Source organism: Ictalurus furcatus, chromosome 25, assembly GCF_023375685.1.
Source record: "Ictalurus furcatus strain D&B chromosome 25, Billie_1.0, whole genome shotgun sequence".
NCBI lineage: Eukaryota > Metazoa > Chordata > Actinopteri > Siluriformes > Ictaluridae > Ictalurus > Ictalurus furcatus.
Window position 1 is genome coordinate 9,118,769 of NC_071279.1, and position 24,243 is coordinate 9,143,011.

At 40.3% G+C, this 24,243-nt stretch overlaps 1 protein-coding gene across 1 annotated transcript; it reads right to left on the minus strand.

Annotated features, from left to right (window-relative positions):
• Positions 1–1,696: 1,696 nt before the first annotated feature.
• On the minus strand, positions 1,697–14,708 carry kctd1 (potassium channel tetramerization domain containing 1). Its single transcript, XM_053614686.1, has 5 exons — positions 13,144–14,708; positions 10,807–10,994; positions 5,283–5,427; positions 4,233–4,538; positions 1,697–3,452 (listed from the first exon to the last, which is right to left on the minus strand). The coding sequence occupies exons 1-5, from the start codon at positions 14,623–14,625 to the stop codon at positions 3,288–3,290; spliced, it is 2,286 nt and encodes a 761-aa protein (XP_053470661.1). The 5' UTR covers positions 14,626–14,708; the 3' UTR covers positions 1,697–3,287.
• Positions 14,709–24,243: the final 9,535 nt, after the last annotated feature.

A 24,243-nucleotide genomic window follows, 5' to 3' on the forward strand; every position in this document is an offset into this window, starting at 1 on the left:
TGTTTATCTGATACCTGAGTGCATGGTGCTGGTGGAGTGGCTCCTGTTTCTGGAGATTCGCGCGCTTTTTCTGCCGAATCATCTATTTTACTGAAGTCGTTTGCGCTTTCGCTTTCAGACATGACAGAAATGTAGAACACAAACAGCGTCATGCCATGTCAATATAACGCCTCGTTCATATCAGTGTGAACTGATTCCCGGTCATTATCGTCCTCAGTGCGGAATTTAAACAAATCCCGCCTCTTCAATTAGCTGAGCTCTGAATCCTGAACCCTTTTCAACAATCAGCTGATATTTAGCATCAAAGCAATAGCTACATACGGAAGCCCTAAGTGGCCACGTATTATTATTTTTTTCCTGATGCTTTCTCGTGATTTCGACTTAACAAAAGTTATTTTCTCGTGATCACAATTTAATTTTCTTTATTAAGTTTTTTTTTCTGTTGTTTTCTCGTGAGCTCGACTTAGTTTTCCTGTGTACTGGACATCCATCGTCCCGAAGTCAATGGGGTTTTTGAAAGGGTTTTTTGGTTAAATGCCTGAAATATGGTCTGTGGTTAACACAAGCTCAAGATATGTTCGCGTTTTATACTACGACATAAATTACATCAGTAAGGTCACACAGAATTTAAAAAAAAAAAAAAAAAAAAAAAAAAAAAAAGAGGCTTTTACGTGTCTTAAAAAAGATTGTTGCTGGCTAAATGTTACTAGGGAGGTTGTTGGAGGAAATTAACGCCGAACAGGAAAACTCTTCTAGTACAGCCTCGCTGTGTTTATACTCGCACGCTTACAAATCAAACTTTCCAACTTGTAGATGTATCAACTTATAGTATTTTCCAATTATATTGTTTTTTATATAAAGATTGAAAGAGTTGTCGGAAGCGCAATGGTGGTGACGTTGAAGTCATGTGACCGTGGTGTAGTTCGTTCATAGCCTAACATTAACTTTTTACTTCTGGCGAGTGTATAGGCTTCAAAATCGTGTGAATCCTCTCTTAATGAACGGAAAATGTAAGAATCATAAACTTTTGTTTGTCACATTGTTTATTTTCTGCAAAAGCCCATGGAAAAATCCTATTGATTTTTTGTGGAGGGAACCAGGGTGATGCTAACTTCCCGGGTGGCCTACAAAAATATATCATCCCTGCAGGACTGACGACTTCCACATTAGAGTCCCACACTTGAGAAGGGGGACATCCCTCTCTCTTAATGTGAGATAAAGTCCATCTCTACAGCGGGGAATTATTACATTTATGATGGCGAAGATGCCAAAGTGCATGTAACACCAGGCCCATTCACAAAGAGGCAGATTTTCTCGGGGTAAAATTACATCGTGAGAAAACAGCTTTTGGTTATTTCAAGATCACAAGAAAATGACTATTTGTTTGACTATATGTCGAGATCACAAGAAAATGGAAAATAAATATTATTAATACATGGCTGCTTAGGGCTTTTAGCGGCGTGTAAGTTAGAGAGTCATAATGAAACAATACGTTACAATATCTTGACCATAGGTTCTATGTGCACTAAATACAATGGTCATGATATACACTCACAGGCCACTTTAATAGGAACACATGTACACCTGCTCACTTAAGTAGTTATCCAATCAGCCAATCATTTAGCAGCAGCACACTGCATAGAATCATGCAGATGCAGGTCAAGCGCTTCAGTTAATGTTCACATCAAACATTAGAATGAGGAAAAAGTCTGATCTCTGTTATTTTAACCGTGGCATGGTTGTTGGTGCCAGATGGGCTAGTTTGAGTTTTTCATAAATTAGTGATCAAGTGGGATTTTCACACACAACAGTCTTTAGAGTTTGAACAGAATGGTGCGACAAACAAAAACACTGAGTGAGTGATAGTTCTATGGGTGCAAACGTCTTGTTGATAAGAGAGGTCAAAGGAAAATGGAAGGATATTCATCCATCCATATGTCCATTTTTCCATACCGCTTTTCCTACACGGGGTCACAGGGGAGCCTGGAACCTATCCCAGGGAACTCAGGGCACAAGGTGGGGGACACCCTGGATGGATTGCCAACTCATTGCAGGGCACAATCACACACATATTCTAGACAATTTGGAAATGCCAATCAGCCTACAGCACATGTCTCTGGACAGGGGGAGGAAACCAGAGTGCCCAGAGGAAACCCCCGAAGCACAAGGAGAACATGCAAGCTCCACACACAGGGCAGATGCCGGATTCGAACCCCCATCCCCGGAGGTGCAAGCAAATGTACTAACCACTAAGCCATAATAAACACTCTTTACAACCATAAAAAAATATTTGCATATTCCTTTATTTTGTGCTTTTGTATGTGTGCAGTGATGTCTGGTAATAACATAATCTGATAAAACTGTTAAGATAACTGTCTGGGAATAGTAACAGTACAGAGACCTGGATAAGAGTTGCTTTTGATTTGACTTCTTTTGATGATACTGGTGGACATGAATCTGGTAAACCAAGTAAAAAAGTTTTAAAACAAACCTTTGCCTTGGTATAATCTTATGTGGCAGATCTATTTGAATTTTTTTGCGTTTTAACACTGAAAAGTTGATTATTGTATATACCCGTTGTACAGTCATGTGAAAAAATAAGTACACCCCATGGACGTTGTTGGCTTTTATTGACATATTTGGACTAGCAAACATTTGATCCTCTTTGAAACAGTGCATATTTATAAAGTTGATACACTCTGAATCATATCAAAGAGTGCTTGAAGATAATGTGAGGCCATCTGTCTGAAAGTTGAAGTTGAACCGAAAGTGGACCTTTCAACAGGATAATGTTCCTAAGCACATGAGCAAATCCACCAAGGAATGGCTAAAAAAGAAGAAATGGAGGGTTATGGAATGGCCTCGTCAAAGCCCAGATTTGAATCCCATTGAAATATCGTGAAAACCCTCAAACATCTTGCAACTGAAAGAATATTGCATGGAAGAGTAGTCAAAAATTCGAGCAAGCCTGGTGGACAATTATGCAAAATGCTAAAGGGGGAAATACTAGCTTCTGAGGCCACGGGTGTAGTTACTTTTTCCACAGAAGTTTATCACATCTATTGACATTTCTGTTGAATAAATTATTGAAAAAGCTACTTTTCATTGTGGTTTTGTTCAAGTATATCAACTTCAATAATAGATACTGTTTCAAAGAGGCTCAAATGTTTGCTTGTCCAGATATGTCAAAAAAGCCAACAATTTCCACGGGATGTATTTATTTTTTCATATGACCATATATACTTGAAAGGCTGTAACCTGTCCTTTAGAAAAAAGATAATTTTCCACTAGTCCAGTGGTTCCTGTTTAATTTGAATGACTGTAGTCAGGACCCCGCTTCGAACGTGCTTGATCTCTCTCCGTAGAACATACTCGCTGAACTGAGATGAGTCCACACCACCTCCACATGAAGCAACAATCTCAAATCCCTTCTGCTGGAGCCGCTCAAGAACCTCAGACACACACACACACACACACACACACACACACACACACACACACACCCACACACACACCATATTACTCTTCTGGTTAACAGTTTATTAAGCAGACAGAAAATCTATCAGTACATTTTTTTAATTTCTCAGTAACTTTTAAATGATTCAACTTATTGTAAAACGCATGTCATTTCTGACAACAAAAGTCTTTTTTTTTTTTTTGCATGATTGCATCATCAAGATGTCAAGTGACCTTAATGATGCAGTGACAAGGTTGTAGCCCTTTCATAGATACTTAAAAAATTGTCAGGTTCAGTTTACAATGTATTGTGGTAAGACCCCCAAAACATTCAAATGTGTTGTTATTATTATAATAACATGCTTATTTGAAACATTTAAGTGTAAGCGCGGTTTCAAGCAAAAGATTTAAATGAAAAGTCAAGTGGCACTAAGAGTCTGAAAAGTCAGGTGGCACAAACAATGAGTCAAATGGTGAAACCAGGGGAAACATGTATTTAAACAAATAAATTACATGTAAACTGTGCAGTTAGGTAGGAAGTGTAACTGTATACACTGTATGTTTGTAAAGCACATGTCTTTTGTTGATTAATATAATTTTATTGTCTTTTACTGAAAAATTGGATGTGTTATTGCACCCCATGATGTTATATGGGTGGTGAAATTTTGAACACCTTAATTGTCATTGCAGGCTTAGTCAATGTTACTGCCTAGACAATATCATAAAGCACCCTGTAATGAGTGTATATTACATGTAAAATATGTTGTGCAACCTACTTGTACAGAATTGAGATGGCAGTATCCATTTAGTGGGAACCGGATGATATGAGTGGAGTCATGGTTCCATCCTGCGTTGACTGAATTACACATGACATCTCCGATCTCAGGGAAAATGTCCTCGATGAGAGCCTTATCTCCACTCAATGTGATCCTTTCGCCCAGCTCGGGAGCCACACGCACCACCACACACTCGCATGCCCGTGACACACACCCTGAGTCTCGCTCCGAACGCCAGCGTTCAAGCTCTGCCTGCAGTGGCTGCAGCTGGAAATATTGTGCTTCCTCATACAGCAGACAGTAGTCCTGCTCAAACACACACATCAAAAAATAATTCAGATTGATACTTTGAATTACTACGGGTAAAAGTTTAACTATACAGCAGACTCACCTGTTTACTGTGTATTGGGCATGTTTATGTCCATACAGTACGTAGAGGTGTAATGTTTAGTGCTCCAAATATTTGTATCTCTGTTTGGATTTAAACCTGAAGTAGACGTGGCCTAAATGACTCTTTTCCTTTTATTTTTTTTTGAACTAGAGAGGTGTGTGGGACTGTTATTTCAATAACATTATTTTTTTTATTTGTAACTGCCTGACATTTTCTAATGAACTTGCCCCACAAGATTCATATCTGACTGCTCACCCACATTCAAGTAAAAACCTCCAACTGTTTTGTCACAGAATCCCAGTCAAAGTGCACACCTCTAGTTCAGCTAGATACCCTATGAACTATATTCTGGCAAGCCTTGTAAATAAAACAAATATACCTCCTATTTGTATCTGTATTTATATCTATTTCAAACATTATCTGTTCATTCTGAATAATGTATTCGTATTTGGTTACACCACTAACATTTAAGTATGCTGAATTACAATCCACTAAATATTAAATCAGAATATCAATGAATTGGTTGGATAAACTGTATAACAATATAAACAATATCTGTCCTAAAATAAACAGCAGATACATTTAACTATGGACCTAAGAATGATTGCCCTTCTTAGAAATTAACCCAAATACAGGAATAGAGGCAGAATCAAACACACCTTAAAGTCATCTGGGATGAGTAGCTTGGAAGTCCTGAGAAAGTTGAGGATGTAGCGGAACATATGACCATCACGGTCGATGAAATAATGCTGCTTTAGACTGTCTAGCACTATGGGCTCTGTGCCATCAAACAAACGGCCAATCCTATAAATAAGAAAGAGAGAGAAATAAAGAGGAGGGAGTAGGGTAGATGGAATCTGTGGCTTTGTACATGTGAACATATTAAAAACCACATTTTATAGTGGACACCAGCGTATGTGTGTGCACTGGTTCCCTGTGCATATCCATATGTGCCCAGCAGGCCAGTCTTACAATGCGCCTCATGCTCAATAGATGCAACAGAGGCGCCTGATAGTGCACCTTCCCCTGCAAGCACCCGAGTGTATGCGCACACAAACACATCAACATGATTATCAGTCATGAGTAGCAGAGCAGAATGGCTGGGGGCTAGGCTGCTTAGGCAGATGTCACAGTTCTGTGTATACCTGGATGCTGTTGACAAAGCTGTATATGTTGTAGCCATGAGCGAAATAAACCACAACTGCACGTGTCACTTATCACCATAGAATACATGTTTTAGACCACACCCACTGTCCCATCTGGACATGGAGAATATGTTTACAGCCAGGGCCTAGATACGTGAAAAATAGGAAGGTACAGTAGGGGAAATAAGTATTGGACGCGTCACCATTGTTTTCAGTAATTATATTTCCAATGAGGCTATTCACATGAGGATTTCAGCTGGTTCCTTGCCTTACCTTGCCTTGGAGAACTGCTTATTCTTAGCATGTCCAATAATTGTTTCCTGTGTCATTCCACTTTATTACACATAACTTAATTTATGGAATTTAGTGTTGTGAATTCTTTATATTTCTGGATTTCTTGAGTTAATACTGATGTCTGGTGAAAATTGCATGTGAATAGCCTCATTGGAAATATATTTACTGAAAAAAATGTTGACACGTCCAATATTTATTCCCACACTATATATCATATATACCAATAAATTCCCTAGGGCACAGGAATTCTAGTGGAATTGTGATGCCAGGACATTGCTGTATAACAATGCAAAACTGCCTATATGTTTGACACTGTGTGAGACTGTGTAAGTCTGTTGTGTGTTCCTCTCTGAGAATGTATCATGAGTGTATGTGAGAATATGTAAAGTCTGTATGACACTTCATGAGTTTATGTAACTGTATCAAACTCTGTATGAGAAAGTGTGAGAGACTGTGTGTCTGTATGAGACAATGAGAGACTGTATGAGACTCTTTGACAATGTGTGAATTTGTATAATACTGTGGGAGACTGTTTGAGAGTGTGTAATACTGTGTGAGACTATTTGAGACTGTGTGAGACTGTATAATACTGTATGACACTGTATAATACTGTGTGAGACTATTTGAGACTGTGTGAGACTATTTGAGACTGTGTGAGACTGTATGAGACTGTGTGAGACTGTATAATACTGTGTCAGACTGTATGAGACTGTGAGAGACTGAATGAAATGGTGTGTGTCTGTATAATACTGTGTGAGACTGTGTGAGACTGTGTAATACTGTGTGAGACTGTTTGAGACTGTATGAGACTGAGAGACTGAATGAAATCTGTATAAATCTGTATAAATGAGTCTGTATAATACTCTATGAGACTATAAGAGACTGGGAGTCTGTATGTATTAAGAGACTGTGTATTAGATTATGTGAGTCTGTATGATACTGTGTAAGATGATGTCATGCTGTGTGAGACTGTGTAGCACTATGTCCTACTATGAACTGTACTATGTACTGTGTGAATCTGTGTGACATAGAGTCTGTGTGAGACTGTATGAATATGTGAGATGGTGTTAAGAGACTGTGTTTATAAGACTATGTAAGACTGTGTGACGCTGTATGAGACTGTGTGAATGTGAATTGTTTGAGGGTCTGTGAGAGAGAAGATGTCAAGCTGGCTGGATACCCAGTGCTGCAGGCTCTTTTCTTTGATGCTTGACTCAGTCAGCAGCCAGGAGACTTTAACACTCCCTGGCATTGCAGAAATGTACTGGTCAGCAAGATAATAAGCATAGACAAGACACACAAACAAACACACACACACACACACACACACACACACACACACACACACACACAAGCACACACACACACAAAGGCAGATATATTTAGAAGTACAAGAAATGCAGATGACAAACCTAGACAAAAGGCACACATAAGGAAAGACATGAGAAAAAAAAAACAGATTCAGTATGACTATTGAAGAAACAGGAAATGGCATCTCATGTCATAGAGTGCCTAATTTTTCCTGTTTCTCTATTTTACTTTGTTGCAATCAGTTGTTCTCATGTGCATTGGTTAAAAAGTGCAGGGCTGATGCTGGTTAAGGCTCTTCCTATAGCTCAAATCAAAAGCTGATTTTCTTCCTATTCATGTGTGTATGTTGATAAATGGCAATCACCCGTAAATTACCGGGCTGCATGCACACCACAGCTGATTTACATTTGGTGACACTCACAAAGCTCCATAAAAAGTTCAAGTTCACAAAGTGGAAAGCTCAAAATGGCCAAAAGAGGCAGAAGGCAGAACTTGAGTACTTCTGAGGCAGAAGGTAGAGTACTTTTGACTCATGTCTACAATAAATTAAAAAAACATTATTTAGTAGCGTATCCAGTGGAGTCACAGCACCTGAAGAGACCAAAATATGTAGAGAAATTATGGAGGTAAATTCAGTGTTGTCCATGCGCAATATAAGTGAGGTCAGAAGAAAATGGAACCCCCCCAAAAAAGTATTACTGCTAATTGACAAAGTTTTTCTGGTACCAGCAGATGCTAAAACATGACACAGCTTTTTAAAATTGACCAGATGCCGTGGCAAAATTATAGACTTATAAGCAAACTTAAAAGACTTATAAGCCAGATTTCATCCTCCGAAAGAAAAAAGCAGAACCGTCTCTAAATATCCATTGCCTCCTAGGGGCATCATCTGCTAACTCTTTCAGTAATACCAATTCTGCCATTTGCACCGCCTCAGCCGGGGGTGGGTAGTGGGTAGTGCTACGTTTACTTCATTACATTTACTTGAGTAACTTGGATTTTTTAAATTTTAAGAGTAGGTTTAACTGGCCATACTTGTACTCTTACTCGAGTTTATTTTGAATCACAGAAATGTACGTTTACTTTGCTACCATGTATAATGAGGTCACAAGTTTCACAATATACTGCAGTGGTCTGAATGTGTCTGCAACAACCGCACACTTTTTTAGCGGAAGATAATGGCCGAAGACTAACAATCACTCCCTCTCTCCACACACTTTCTCTTCTGTTCCGTGTCATGGTCTGTACTTTTGTTCTCTGTTGTCTTGTTTAAATACAGATACTGACAAGTTTGTATTGTTAACATGTGAAAATAAAGACAGAAAATGTTTGTTTATTGGGGGTGTGTGAGATTTTGTGTTGAAAATGACAGGTTGTGTGTTATTGTACCCATCACAGGACTTGGATATGCTGCTTCATCTTGAACCCAGGTTTTATATCATATAAACAGAACAGACAGACTTTGAAGGAGAGGCGTGACTTACAGTTCTCCAGGTAGTCTGAGATTCAGGATTATCCCTTCATTTTAATCAGATCCGAAGTAACTAGTAACTTGCTACTTGAGTTTTCTTCTCATTGGATACTTTATTACTCTTACTCAAGTAAGTATTAACATTATTACTTTTACTCAAGTAATTATTTTAAGTAGTTTTACTTAGGTAAAATTTTTGGCTACTCTACCCAGCTGTTCCAACTAGTGTTAGAGAGAGTGAGTATATCTTAAAATTGATTTGGGTTGACTTGCCGTCCTAGTATGTAATATTTCCTTAATGCCATTTAGGTGTATATGAAACGACGGGCCTAAAAATATGTAATACTGATATTTAAAGAAATAAATGATTTGAACTTGACAGTGTCTCTAAAAAAGGAGTAACTCATCACAAGTTATAAGATTCAAAGCCAATCAGTCGAGTTTTACTGATCGAGTTTTACAGTTGAGTTTTACATTAGTTAGGACTCTTATGCATAAGTTTACACACAGTCAAGAGCAGGACTAGGATATAAATGTTTTTTTTTTTAATTTACAGGATTTTCATGAATACCAAATTTTTTGTGTAAACACTCATACCAACAATTGAACAATGCATTTCTGCAAACCATAATCTCTCTTTTTCTCCTACACAGTGGTTTCTCGTCCATAGGAACAGTATACCAATAACAACCATTCAACAAATGTTAATACAGATAAAGTCCTCAATCACCCCATACATTTTAAATTCCATTGAAATACGTATGACCTATTTTGAGTTACCAACAGGTTTCATTGATTTGTTCCATTTATTTGCTCACATTCCTAGCCATATAGTGTATATATCAGTCCCTCCAGGATTCTGTGATTGCAGAAATTAACACAAACAAGCAAACTCCGCAATATTCAGAGAATCTTGCAATTTTTCAAAATTACTGCAGATTTTCCCCAGAATTATGCCTAAAACCCTCAGCCAAAAACGCATTCGGCCAAAACCCTCTTCGGTTCATGTGGGTCAAACATGAGTACAGCTATAAGGTCTCATTTACCAACAAACAACGTGCAAAACAATTTCGTTCAATTGCAAATTCACAAATTCAAGTAGTTTTCTGCAAAAAAGCACAAAAAACTGTGTATATAGCTGTGTTATAGAAAATAATTCAAATTAAATCTTTTTTTTTTTTGCAAATAAAGTCAGTGTAAGTGTTTTTGTCTCCAAAGTACAGATCCATTTTGCTGAAACCTGGCAACCCTGATTAATGATATTAGCTCTTCTGTGAGCACCTCATAGACTGTGACAATGGCGATGGCAAACACACTTGCTCTATCAAATACAACTGAACAGAGATATGGCTGAAACACTCTAAATGAGCCGTGAGACTGTATGCTGGATGACTGTATGTTGTCAACTCTCAGCTGCTTATTACAGGGTTAATCAATAATTCACTAGACAGTAGCCTATTGCATAAGTCAATTCTGATAACCTCTTGTATTAAATTTGGTTGAGGCTATGTCATTATTAATGTTGTCTTGCTGCACCAAAACCTTTGCTCATGAGCTGCTGCTCCCTCTATACCGATGTACAACAGGCACATGTGAAACAGGAAAGCAGTCACTGGCTTTCCCAGTGACAAAGGCTTGACTGTATTCTTGTTGAAGTTAAATTTCCACCAGAAAATCAATTCAGTTGTGTAAATCACAACTAGTGGTATGGCCCAAGCACGAAATCCCAGTTTTTACTCCATGAATTAGACCATAAATGGAGACATGTGTTCCTATCTCTTCAACTTTATTATGTACACTTGTGCGTATGATATGTGTATACACACTGATGAATCCCAATTTTATTGTGCACACAATACTTTGTTTTTATTACAATTATATGCCTCAGAAACGATTTAGAACCTTTTCAACACAATGTTGATAAATAAGGGCCCTGGTTTTAAAGGAGTGTGTGTGTTTTACCGAGATTCTGGGTATTTAGTGAGCGTAGCGAGACTACTGGTGTACATCTGTCCTCCCACATCGATGTGCACTGGTGCGTTGGCCTTGGTTAGCTGGGCCGGTGTGGGGATGCCAGCTGTACCCACTGGGGAGGATGGCGACTGTGCCAAACGAGGCCGAGTCAACATGGCCATGCTGCTACGATGTTCCTGAGGCACAGACATATACAAGAGCAAGGTATGAGTGAGAAAGCGTGTATAAATATAATATATTTGAACTGTGTTAGTATGGGTATGTAGTTGGATGGAAATTTGTATGTGTGAGAGAAAAGACAATCCGAGGGTGAAACAGTTGGACAGACAGGCCCCAGGGGCAGCCAGTGTGTTCCTGTGGGAATGCACTGGATGTCTAGTACAACTAATAGCTCATGCAATCATGCGACATGAGGACAGTGCTGAATGTAGGTCACACTACTGATAAACAACTGGACTGAAAAATGTTTTTTTAAAAACATGTACACAAACCACATATTATACTGATTGGTGATACCACTACTAGTTTAGCAAGGGTTAATACATTTGGCATTAGCTAATAAAAGAGGTAATTTAATTATTGTGACACTGCTACAACTACTGTCATTAGCATATGCTCCAGCTTTGTCTGAGACAATTTCTGTTTGTGCTGTACAAAAGGTATCGGTGAACTCAGTTGTCAGCATTTATCTATGCACAATGCAACAGCCGTCAGCAGGACTCTTCAAAATGTGAATAAAAACCAAAAACAGCAATGTTATTTAGAAACTGTCTCAATGGAAATCTTGGAGGATAAACCATCTAGAAAACAGTTCTCTCTCTCTCTCTCTCTCTCTGAGCTGAAAACAAGCATTCACGTTCTATAATGATGCAGATTTTGTGCTAAAGCAGCACCTAGTCCGGATATGTGCTCCCATTTAATCTCATGTTCTGCTATTTATTTATGGATGTACACAGGTATGATCTCTCTTTTCTGGTTTCTAATACAATTAATCTCTTCCACTCGGCTGGGGAAGTGACGTCTCTCTCCCACGTCCTCTACTGTGTCACCATATCGCACCATAATCCCCCACATTACACAGCGCTGATGAACACTCTTTAGGGAACTCTGGTCTGGTCAAAGCTATGACATGGTACAGCTAGGGCTTGAACCTGTGCCTCAGTAAAAGGGTGAATGTTTTACTAGGAGGAACCTCAAAAAACTGTCTATGGTAATGATTATGATTAAAGCAAATAGAAATGTATGGACTTGGGTATTATACATTTTGTGTAAAAAAAAACAACAACCCAATAACTGTAAGGTACATGCTGGTCTGGTTAATAATCTGTCGTTTTGTGTGTGTATGATGCATAACAGTTGGAGAGAAGGAGCTCTTTCTTTCCTGAAACCACTGTATCAGTACAGGGGCTGGAACAATTCATACGTCACACTTTTCCTGAAAACGTTGAGAATTTTGGATTCCAACCACTTTTCAGAATTTCCTATTGTTTTGTTATGCTGAATGTAGGAGTTATTAGACCTTACATCTTAACCAATCAGATCCAGTCTTTAGCTACGGTAACTGTATGATGTGTAGGTAAGATACAACCCCATTGACATCACAGTCAGGATTGTAACAAGCATAGTTTAGGACTGAAGTGTAAGCAACACAGTGTGAGCTACAAATGCCTAAATGAAGCCCTACATGAAGACTAGAAATATTTGTCATACTCCAGCAGACAAATATTTCATATGAACACAGATGAGTCAAAGATGAGACAGCAAAGCATTTCATTTATTTATTTAAGTGTTTAGTAGATTTTTGAAAGGAATACATTAATTGCATATTTACACAATGATGGAGCATGAAAATGTTGCATAGAGATACTTATGAACATGAGAATGAACGAGAGATGCCACCTTTTTTCAGCTTGTTACAGGAGCAGTGCTTCTGTCATAGTGGAACAGTAATGGCAAAAACAGACTAAACTGACTATTAGGGTTTCCCAACTCCAGCGTGATTCATGGTCCACAGTCTGGTGATTTTCCAGGTCAAACACACTTACTAAACCTGCTCTTAGCTGCTGAGTTGAATCAGAGCAGGGGAATGGGCCCACATGTGTCCTTTAGGACTGGAATTGGGCATCCCTAAGTGACTACGTGACCAGCAGGTACTCTAACTGTTTCCTGATTAGCTAATAGAACACGGGAACTGGCCTAAAACACAAGTCTGCATTGTGACAGCAACCGAGTCGCGACGTGTGAACGCCGTAGGGTGCACCAGTTTACAACGATTTCATCTCGTTGTGAATATTTGTTCTGAATTACACCTGAAGTTGTTATTACCTGCGCAGACAGCACGAGTGCAGGTTCCCCTTTGTGCTCAAGCGCAGGAGGGGCGACGGGGGCCGCGGAATCCGCGCTAACTTTGGTCGGTACCGGAGGGTTTGCGCCTTCTGCACCAGGACGAACGCAAAGCCTTTTCGGGGAAGACTCCGGTCCCGTCGCGTACGCGGAATAAATGTCCGTTCGTTGACGTTTGCACATTTTACGCGTCTCGAGGTCCGGTGAGTCCTCGGTGTCGCGACGCAGCCGCTGGCTTCCGTTGACCATTTCCGGTGCAACATGTAGCGGCGCCAATTTCGAGCCGATGCCGGCGACGCTGTTGAGCGTTGCTATGGAGACGGCGCCGATGCAGTGGTTGGTGTAGGTTTTGGAGAGCTTAGCTGCGCGAGAGAGCATCTGCATCCTCGTGCCCAGCAGGTTTTTACCCACGGCTTTATTCTCGTACCACGTCGTGTCGTTTTCGCTGCAGTGATCGCGCGGGCGCTGGAAAAAAGCCCTGCACGCAGGGTTGCGCTTTGACAGGTACTTCACAAAGCTTGCATAAGGGCAAAACTCCGTGCCGGTTTCGTACATGCGCGGGAGGTTTTCCTCATCCGTGTCTGATCTTTTCCTGCTCCAGGATGAAGAGCGGGACTTGTGGTACGGCCCGAGCGCTTTGAAGTAGACGAACCTCCTCCCGTCCTCGTCCGTGGCGAGCCCGAAAGAGTCCTCTTCGAGCTCGCGCTGGTTCTCTCGACCCCTTGTACAGAAGTACATGCACGTCTCGAACCACACTTTGTTGAGTAGACCGAATGGGGTGCGCGCGCTGAACGCGGCAGACGCGTAGAGCCTGCGCAGGTCGGCGCGCGTGATCGCCTGCTTCTGAACCACGGGTCCGGCGCCCTGTTCCTCCAGGCGGCGGATGACAGCAGCGAGCGCCAGGTTGGCACTGCGCAGCTCCGGGTCCTTGGTCAGGTCGAGCGTGCGGCAGAAGGGCGGCTCGTTTAGATACCGGTTGAGCGAACTGCGTATGCTGATCAGCGACGACTTGCTGTACAACTGGCCGCTCTTGGAGCGCGCCTCCGAGTAAAACGCGCGCAGGACTCTGCAGAGTCCGTGTTTGTCCATGCTTTCGAAGTTCGTACTCTGTGCCGTCTCGCTCAAATACTCGCGGAAGATCCGCACCGCGTAACGCGTGGCCAAGCGCGTGTTCTCGCTCAGACGCGAGCGCTCCGACACGGACAGATGAGTCGTCTCTCCCTCATCAGCATCGGGGTCCAGAAGCATGTGCAGCTCGTGTCCCCCGCGCTGCTGGTCTATATTCTGCATAAGGACCGCTTCCTCGCTCTCGCAGTTCTTGGGCTCCAACTCGGCTTCTTCATCCTCACACTCCTCACCCTCGTCCACCGTGATCTGGATCTCCTGAATCTCTCCTTCTTCTCCGTCCTCGAAGTCTCGTTCGTCGCCACGGCAGTTGTGCCCGCTGCCAGGCATTCTCGCCATATTGCGGTCTGAGAGTGTATGAGTCCCGGGGCAGTGCGCATGCGCTATATTGGACCGCAGAGCTGAGAGCTGAGAGCCCCCCCGCCCCCCTGCTTTTTAATGACCTTCAGCTATGAGCTCAGGCACGCAGGCGCTCTTAAAGGTGCAGAGAAAAGGGAGGGCGCATCACCAAAATTAAAACTTACCCCTACTCCGTCTCACACACTTGGATACACAATGCTAGAATTAGGTGGAGGGGAAACTAAAGGCTACAGTATATAGGACTACTTTAAAAGACATGAAAGAATGTGACTATGTTTTAAATCTCACACACATACACTTGCAAATCACTGAAGCACTGTGCATTTATCTCATGCTTCTTCAAGTGTGTGACTGGGGTCTGCATAATTTTCATATAATTATATAGTCTAATACATTTCTGTGTTTACTTTTAATAACATTACAAGGTGAGTAAACAAAATAAGATATTTTACCAATCAACATATTCACTGTCCCCTTGGGTATGGTAGCTTAGTGGTTAGCACATTTGCCGCGCACCTCCAGGGTTGGGGGATCAATTCCCCCTCCCCACCTTCTGTGCACGGAGTTTGCATGTTCTTCCTGTGCTTTGTGGGTTTCCTCCGGGTACTCCAGTTTCCTCCCCCAGTCCAAAGACATGCATTTTAGGTTCACTGCCATTTCCAAATTGTCTGTAGTGTGTGAATGGGTGTGTGATTGTGCCCTGCAATAGGTTGGCGCCCCATCTAGGGTGTCCCCTACCTCATGCCCTGAGTCCCCTGGGATAGACTCCAGGCTCCCTGTGACCCCGTTTAGGATAAATGGTAATGAAAATGGTTGGATAGATATTCACTGAGTGCAAGAATTTTCCGCTTCGCTGGTTTGTAAATGTACAACCCTGCTATTCATGTATAAATCAAAAGGCCTTTCCTTAAATCTTAAAGATATGATTTCATGGTTAAGTTTGTATTATGATGCACTAAATCTGTTGACAACTTATCTTAAAGAAATGTGTGAAATGTTTTAAATCAGTTCAAAGAGCATGTCACGATTCTGATTTAAATATCAGTTTGTTTGAATGATTTTTTTTGTTGGAAAGTTTCATCAGAGGCAGTAGAAATAAAGATCCATTGTCTATCTGCTTTACCAAATATATAAAACATGAACAACACATTCAACTTTTTAAATATTATGTACATATAAAATGATACCTTTATGAACTCAGTCTAAAGATCAGTGTAAGTTAGTGTGGCACTGTGCTCATTGTCAGGGTGGTGGAAATAAGTGCAGTGATTGCAGTTAAAGTGAAAGTGACTAGAAGGTTGTGAGTTTTAAATCCTATGACCACCAAAGAGCAATTGGCAGGCTCTTGAGTATGACTCCTAAACTTCAGCTATATGCATTTAGTGAAATGCATTTACATGTAGCAGAAGACTTCATCCTCTTTTGGCTCTTTGTTGCAGAGACATCCTGTGAGCTTTCGAGTTAAAATGAGAAGTCTCTATTCTTTTGTCTCGTTCTGCTGTTACAACTTGCAGGCATGTCACCAGAACCAGCAATGACATCTCTTAAAGGTAAAAGAAAAAAGTGAGAGGGTAAAAATGTTTCTCGTCTCCTTCACATTTTAAATTCCCCTTAGAAGAACCCATTTCACACCTAGATACCCAATTAGAAATTATCCCAGCTTTAAAGTAGAGTCCTGAGCTGGGGCCCTGATCTGGGCTTGATTTGTATGCACTTTGTGCAGATGGTGATAAGAGAGAGAGAGGCAGAATATATTTATAGTTTTAATTTTAATTTCCTAATCATTTGCATGGCAGGCTGGCCTGTGGGCATGAGGGAAATAACATGCCTGCTCTTCAAAAGGCACATCAGACTCATTTCATGGCTATGTGCTGGATTGGAGGATTTTTTTTTGTGTGTGTGCAGGTAGGTAATGTGTCCCAGAGTAATCTTTGATGATAGAGAAGTTCAGAAGAAGGAATTAAAAAAAAAAAATCAGAGCATATGCAGTGCCATAAATGACTTTTCCCTCTGAGGCTCGGCATGGAGCTCTGCGGAAAGGAACTCCATGGTGCGATAGAACTGAAACCACTGCCAAAGCCCTGGGCTGTCGCAAAGTGATAACACTTCAGTGTACAAAGAGACTGGGGAATACATAAAAAAGTAAAACTTAAATGTGCAGAATCTACATGAGAAAGTGAGAAAGGTAATGTAGTTGATATGGAAACAACAGGATGTCCAGCTTTACCCTATTAGGTCAATCCATTGTAGATGACTCAACCTGTTTAGTGAAGAATCAGTCCCTCCAGGATTTTGCAATTTTGCGATCGCAGAAATGAACACAAAATAAAGCAAACTCCACAATATTCCGAGGAGCTTAATTTTTTTTCAGATTTACCACAGATTTTCCATAGATTTGGGCCAAGACGCATCATGTGATGTTATCACTACATGCATTCAGCCAAAGCCCTCTTTGATTCATGTGTCGAACATGAGTACAGCTAAAAAGGTCTCATTTACCAACAAACATCACCGCGGAAGACCATGCAAAACAATTTAGTGCAATTCAACTCGTTTTCTGCAAAAAATCACAAAAAAAAACCACATTGTTGGCCACAACAATCACATAAAAAATCTGCGAAATCCAAATCAAACATGAGTGGAAAAATTACAACGATGGGGAGGTGTGATGCATTACCATGGCAAAGTTGATTACTTTCCAATAACGGTACATCCTGATGTGTTTATGTCTCTTGCTCCACAGCAGTGTGCCAATAAGCACAATGTTAAATTTATTAAAGAATGACACATCATACTGAATTGTTTCTAATAACATTTAATGTTGTGGAATATACATGGGACAAGTTAGGTTCTGTTATCACTTACGTTATAGCAAAAATATGTTATATATAAACAGTTGTTCCCTCACCAGCCTCTTGTAGTTAATCAGAGATAAAAAATGCAGTTTGATACGTATTTATATTGAGTATCTGAAAAGCACAAACGTCTCTGTCCTGAAGGCTCTCAAATGGAGGAAAACTTAAGTGATAGTTACAAAGATTTCTTAAATTTTAAATAATCTCCTTACAGAAAACTTCACCATATTATAAATTTTTTGCTAAATTATAATATGTTTTTAAAATCTGGTTACTATTAGGCTTAGATTGTGTAGCATGTCTGTTATACATGTCCATGTGAGTGAGCTGTTATTAGAGGTGTAAAGAAAACAACTATTCAAATCGAAAAATTGATCCAACATTCTCCGATATGGCTGCATAGCCTAGATAATGTTTAAATTGAAAAAAGGAAAAAGGTTAAAAACTTAATCTTATAGGATCTGGCCTGAATCGTTACTTGTTTAATTATAGCTTTTTAAGTATAGTTTTTGTATTATATCATATACTAGGTATCAGGAAGGTAGATATACACAATGAGACTTTATTTATATGCATGAGTGGTGGTGTGAAGAGAAGAGATTAGTAACTTGTGTTTGAAATGTTTCCAAGCTCACATTAACATCTTCAATACTTGAGGGCAGCAGTTTGAATGCTACTACCGACTATCGACATGAAATATGTTGCGTAGGTTGAAAAACCCGGATTTGACGAACAGAGTCAGAGAGTGTGTATGCACATATTATTAAGGGTGTCAAGCTCCAGTTTTGGCCACATTACTGCAAAGTTTAGTATTTAATTCGCATATCAAACACCTGATTCAGCTCATCAGCTAATTACCAATTTCTACATAGGCTGAGTTCCATGTTTTGGATGGAAATGCACATTTTGCCAGCCCCTCTTTATTCCATCCATCAGTGGAAAAAAGCCAACATAAAAACATTACTGATGAGCTATTATTTTGAGTGGTGTACTGTACTCGGCACAGCAGTTGTAATGAAAAAAAAACTGATTCAGACTGGAGAATTGGTCCAGAGAGAGAGAGAGTGAGAGAGTGAGTGAGTGAGTATCTTAAATCAACAAGTAGAACTCAATGCCGATGGTGTCGACGGGAATGCTTCAACCACCAACAAGTCTAGTCCTTCTTGTTACTAGTTTGTGCGGCAGAAATGCCATTAAAATATTATTCAAACAGTAAGGAGGCTATTAAAGAAACACTATTTCTGACATTTGACCTTGCTGTGATCTTGATCCTGTTTGGATCAATTCCAAAATCTAATCAGTAGTAGAGTAGTGGAGGCATAAAATTTGGAAATACTTCAAATTCAACAAAGCAGATAAACTCAACAAAAGCACTGCTAAATACAAAACTTGCGACACTGCCATGAAATTCATTGGCAATACCACTAAGAACCATGCCACACACCTATGACGGTGGCTTGAGGTAATGATGTTAACCACAGAAGAGAAAGAAGAGGCAAAACAATGTTAGCGGTTTCTTTCCCAGCTCGCTACACCACACTGACATGATAGTATGAGTGTATCAATCATGATACTGTGTATACTAAGCAGACTCATTGGCCAATTTACTAAGCACACTTACCTGGTTGGCAAACAGTTAGAGAGTCATTTTCTCTATACATGGTGTGTGTTAATGAACACTTAACCCTTCATCAAACATCGGTTTCTGAGTTCCTGAGCACAGCACTGTTGGCTGCATATTGTTGATTGGTGGACTACTCTCAGCCCAGCAGTGTCATCAAAGTGTTTAAAACCTCCAGCAACATGGCTGAACTTGATACATCCCCTTACCAGTGCAACACAACACAAATAACACCTGGTCAGTGGTGTACCTATGGTGGACCCTTTGCATTGATTAATGGGTAGATGGGGGTCTACACACAGCAACAGACGAATTACAGTCAGTTATTAAATAGCAACAACGTGCATTTGTGACATGGCACATGGATGTAACTACAAGGTTGGTGCATATAATAAACTGGCAACTGAGTGCTTTTTTAAACATCTTTTGTTGCGATTGAAATGTGGACTGTTATTCTAAATGATTTTGCACTTTATACCTTTATACCTATCCCTTAAAACACCTTTATGAGATGACAGAGAACTAAAAGAGTTAAATAGGTTGTAATATTTGTGCATGTTTTTAGTTTTCTGTAAAATTAACATCAACATGCGAAAAAAAGCACATCTCATATTTGAGCCAAAACACTTATACCAAAACCTTATCTAACAAAACACTTATCTTTACAGACGTTTGTTTCCTTGGGTAATGTACAACCTGTCACTATTTTCTGTAATGAGCATGCAGAATTATTAATTGCACATCAAATAAATGTATCACCAACAGGCTACAGTCTCAAACACCCACACATCACATGAGCAAACACATTCCCATCACCAATGCCACATTATACAGTAAACAGATTTTTGAAAACCTTTGGTAATTATAGGATGGGTGTTAGGTGGTAATGAAAATAAACAGTAAGTGATTTATGAACACTGAAAAGATTTTTTAGATAAAAATGTCTGTTTCTTACAATATGGTCAAACTTAAATTACACCAACCATTTGCCTATTTTAAAAAGCTGCCTACATCCTCTTTGGAGGCCAGAAAACAGCATGTTATAGCATGAGTGATGGAAAGCAGGGCTGTGATGCACACTATGGCTAGCTGGGATGACAGTCAGGTTGGATGCTCCATAAAGACATGGCATACAATACCTAACCCTTGGATCAGCACACACATAGAAGAATATGCATTACTCAGTCCCTTGTCATTTCGAGACTGGATTACTGCACCTCACTCCTGGCAGGTCTGCCTCTGAGCGCCATTCGACTTCTGCAACTGATCCAGAGTGCAGCTGCATGCCTGTTTTTCAACCTTCCTAAGTTCTCCCACACCACCCCATTGCTACGCTCCCTTCATTGGCTTCCTGTAGCTGCCCACATCAGATTTAAAATTCTGATGCTTGCTTACAAAGCCAAGAACGGACCAGCACCCACTTACCTCAAAGCACTTATCACACCCTGCAATGCACCACGCTCCCTCCAAACCTCTAGCACTGCTCAACTGGTCCTACCATCTCTCTGGGTACAAGGAAGGCATGCATCAATACTCTCCTCTGTTCTGGCACCTAGGCTGTGGAATGAACTTTCCCTAGATGTCCAAACAGCTGAGTCAGTGGCGGTCTTCAAACGGCGTCTAGAGACCTACCGCTTCCATCCATCCATCCATCCATCTTCTATACCGCTTATCCTTTTCAGGGTCACGGGGAACCTGGAGCCAATCCCAGGGAGCATCGGGCACACAAGGCGGGGTACACCCTGGACAGGGTGCCAATCCATCACAGGGCACACAATCACACACACACTCACACATCCATTCATACTCTACGGACACTTTAGACATGCCAATCAACCTACCATGCATGTCTTTGGACTGGGGGAGGAAACCGGAGTACCCGGAGGAAACCCCCACAGCACGGGGAGAACATGCAAACTCCGAACACACAGGGCCATGGGAATCGAACCCCCGACCCTGGCGGTGTGAGGCGAACGTGCTAAACACTAAGCCACCGTGCGCCCCCTACCTCTTCCTAAAGTGCTTAAATTAGCACTTCAAAAAAGTCTTGTCTGAGAGCTTTTCTTACTATATTACCTCCTAACAGAGTTTTTAGACTGATGTTATTCTTAGCCTGAGACTTCAAAGCATTTCTGTAAGTCGCTCTGGATAAGAGCTTCTGCCAAATTAAGGGTTTGAGAAGTTAAATCATGGCATAATAAAATGTAAATTGCAGTGTGGAATAGACAAACATTTACCAACAAACATCACTGTGAAAGATAAGTAGTAAAAAAAAAAACCCACAAAAAACTCATATCACAAAATTTTCAAAAAGCCACAGCAAAATCAAGCATTTTGGCCGAAACAATAAGGCACCATGCACGCACCCACATTCACACGAAGGGGCAATTTAGTGTAGCCAGTCTAAGTCTAACTACCGGCATGTTTTTGGGAAGTGGGAGGAAACTGGAGAACCCAGAGGAAACACTGGACACAGGGAGAACGTGCAGAGAAACCCCACACAAGCAGTAACCCGAACTCAGGGTGGAAACGAAGACCATAGAGACAGCAACTACCCACTGTACCACCAAGACACCCTTTATATACATGTAGTACTTATTATACTAATACAGATTTGTTTTCGTCGCTGTCATTCCACACAGGTAAAACTACGGTGCACGAAGAGGGACAGGATAAAGTGTTGTAACACCAGTTTGCGCTAGTTCTTTTGCACATGCGTAAAAGTAGCTGACTGAAAGGCGAGCGCTCACACACACACACACACACACACTCACACACACCCATACACACACACACACCCCCATACACGCACACACACACACACACACACAGCCTCTCACCTGATACATAAGACGTCCAGCGTTTTGCGTTTTCCTGTCGTCACTTTTCTTGGAGCCACTGACGACCTCGCAAATCTCTGCGCTCGGGATCCTAAACACTATCTGAGCACGATCTTTTTCTGAAAGAGAGACGTAAAGAAATTGCTCTGATTGTGTTTTTCCTTTATGAAACAGGCGCCTTCCTCCATCTCGGCTTGCTGTGATGAGTTGTGATGGAGCGCTGCCCGAGGCTGTTCCTGCGCGCAGAGGGAGCCAAGCAGATCGCATCAGTTATTACACACACACACACACACACACACACACACCCACGCACGTACACACACACACACACACACACACACACACATATGCACGCACGCACGCACACATGCACACACGCATGTGTGAAATCAATAGTTTTCAAAGTGCAAATTGTGTACATATACACTCAGAGAAATGCATAAAAATGTTCCTGAAGGGCTTTTTGGATAAAGGTTCTTGACTTCCTAAAGTGATGGAAACCTCTCTGATAGGTAGGGACAATCCAAGGAACTCTTTAAAGTTGTAGACTTTAAAAAAATACTTATCATATACATTTAGCACATAAGTGCACACTGAACAATTACTGCATGTAGCCCATATTGCTTTACAATTTGACATGAATTAATTCTGATCTTGCAGGCTTTGTGTGTTTAGGCTTACTCTCTGCCACTGGGGTAACCTTCCCCCTTTAATCTTTCCCTCAGCGATTTATTAAAGTTTAATCCTTAATTGCTCCACTTTAAATTTATTTGTGAGAAAAAAAATCTGCAGTTAGTCTGCTTGAAATATTAATTTTCACATATAATTATTGAGAATGCACAAAGGAAGCTGTCTAGACTTCTGACAGCCTGCAGAAGACTGACTGTGTATGTGTTTCTAGAGACCATATCACTACATATACTAACGTGCAAATTTTGGCTTACAATTAGAAATAAATAGCAAACGCTAAATAAATAAATAAATAAATAAAATTTTTTTTTTTCGTTTGATACGAAAGCAGATGGAATCCGAGCCTGAAGCCAAACCTTCTCGTTACAATGAATGAATCTCAGGAAATATGAATATTGATGCAAACTCATACTGTGCTTGTATTTAACACCAAGCAGCCCAATAAATATTCACAGAGACAAATCAAAAACAGGAAAATTTGGAGAAGGCTGTATTAGTATGTGTATTCATTATACACTTCTCCAATTATATTTAAATTCTCACTTCACCTGATCCAAATAATCATCATACGTTCTAGGGTAGAGACCACTGAGGCCAATGCCTAAAAACCTTACATTAAGCAGATTTATTTTGTTTATGAGTTAGATACAGTAGATTATATATTATGTAGATTATATGAGTGTAAACAAAGACCAAAAACCAGTGATTGGATGCTACAGTAATACCCAGTTGCTTGTATTTTCAACAACGAAGGCACAAAGAATGCCGTTGTTTACCAACTCAAACATTTAGCACTTTCACCTCTCCAATAATTTTTGCCATAAATACGAGTCAAAGTCACATCCTAAATAATTTAGATGTTAGCTAATGATTTATTTAGAAGGGCGAGGGCCATTAGGAAGGCCTCGGGTTCTGAAATGTGTATTAAAGTAGGAGAGATGCAACTCTGTAATAACATTTGGATAATTTTATTATGGCTCACGGCTCAGTTAATTTTGTCCCCACACTCTCTGCATGAAATTGTTTGATTCTCTGCATGCCTTGAGTGAGTTGAGAAGGTGTCAAACACAAACACACACAGTCTTTGTGTGCATATATACTCATGCAAATTAACTCTTCTACTTTTCAAAGAATCTTAAGTGACACAGGCCAAAGTAAACATAAGGTATAAGTCTCTTGTTTAAACACCACTTAATACATCACACATAGAATGACATGCATCGTTACTGAAGATACTTTTAAAAATTCAGCAAGTAGCATTGGACCTGACTGAGATTAATGTCCTCAATCATTCCCGCTTCTGTCAGACAGTGAGATAAATAGAATGAGAATTGAAAATGAGAAAGAGAAACAAAGTGCAGCAATAATAATAATAATAATAATAATAATAATAATAATAATAATAAAAAGATGTGGTTTGTTTAAATGACAATAATATAGGTAGTATCTACCATGAACTCCAAGAAAGGGAGAAGTAATGGACGCTTCCATAACAAAGGTGTGTGCACGTGTGCATGTGTTATAACTTTTACACTACACTCAGTGGCCACTTTTAGGTACAACTAACATATTCCTGGGCAAGAAAAAATGG

What these genes read in the sequence shown, in the direction of transcription:
- kctd1 (XM_053614686.1), bottom strand. Translation starts at nt 14,625, where the DNA reads ATGGCGAGAATGCCTGGCAGCGGGCACAACTGCCGTGGCGACGAACGA. An exon ending in CACTCGTGCTGTCTGCGCAG is followed by an intron (nt 10,995 to 13,143) that starts GTAATAACAACT and finishes TCTGTGCCTCAG; the next exon opens with GAACATCGTAGCAGCATGGC. An exon ending in TCATCCCAGATGACTTTAAG is followed by an intron (nt 4,539 to 5,282) that starts GTGTGTTTGATT and finishes GTGTTTGAGCAG; the next exon opens with GACTACTGTCTGCTGTATGA.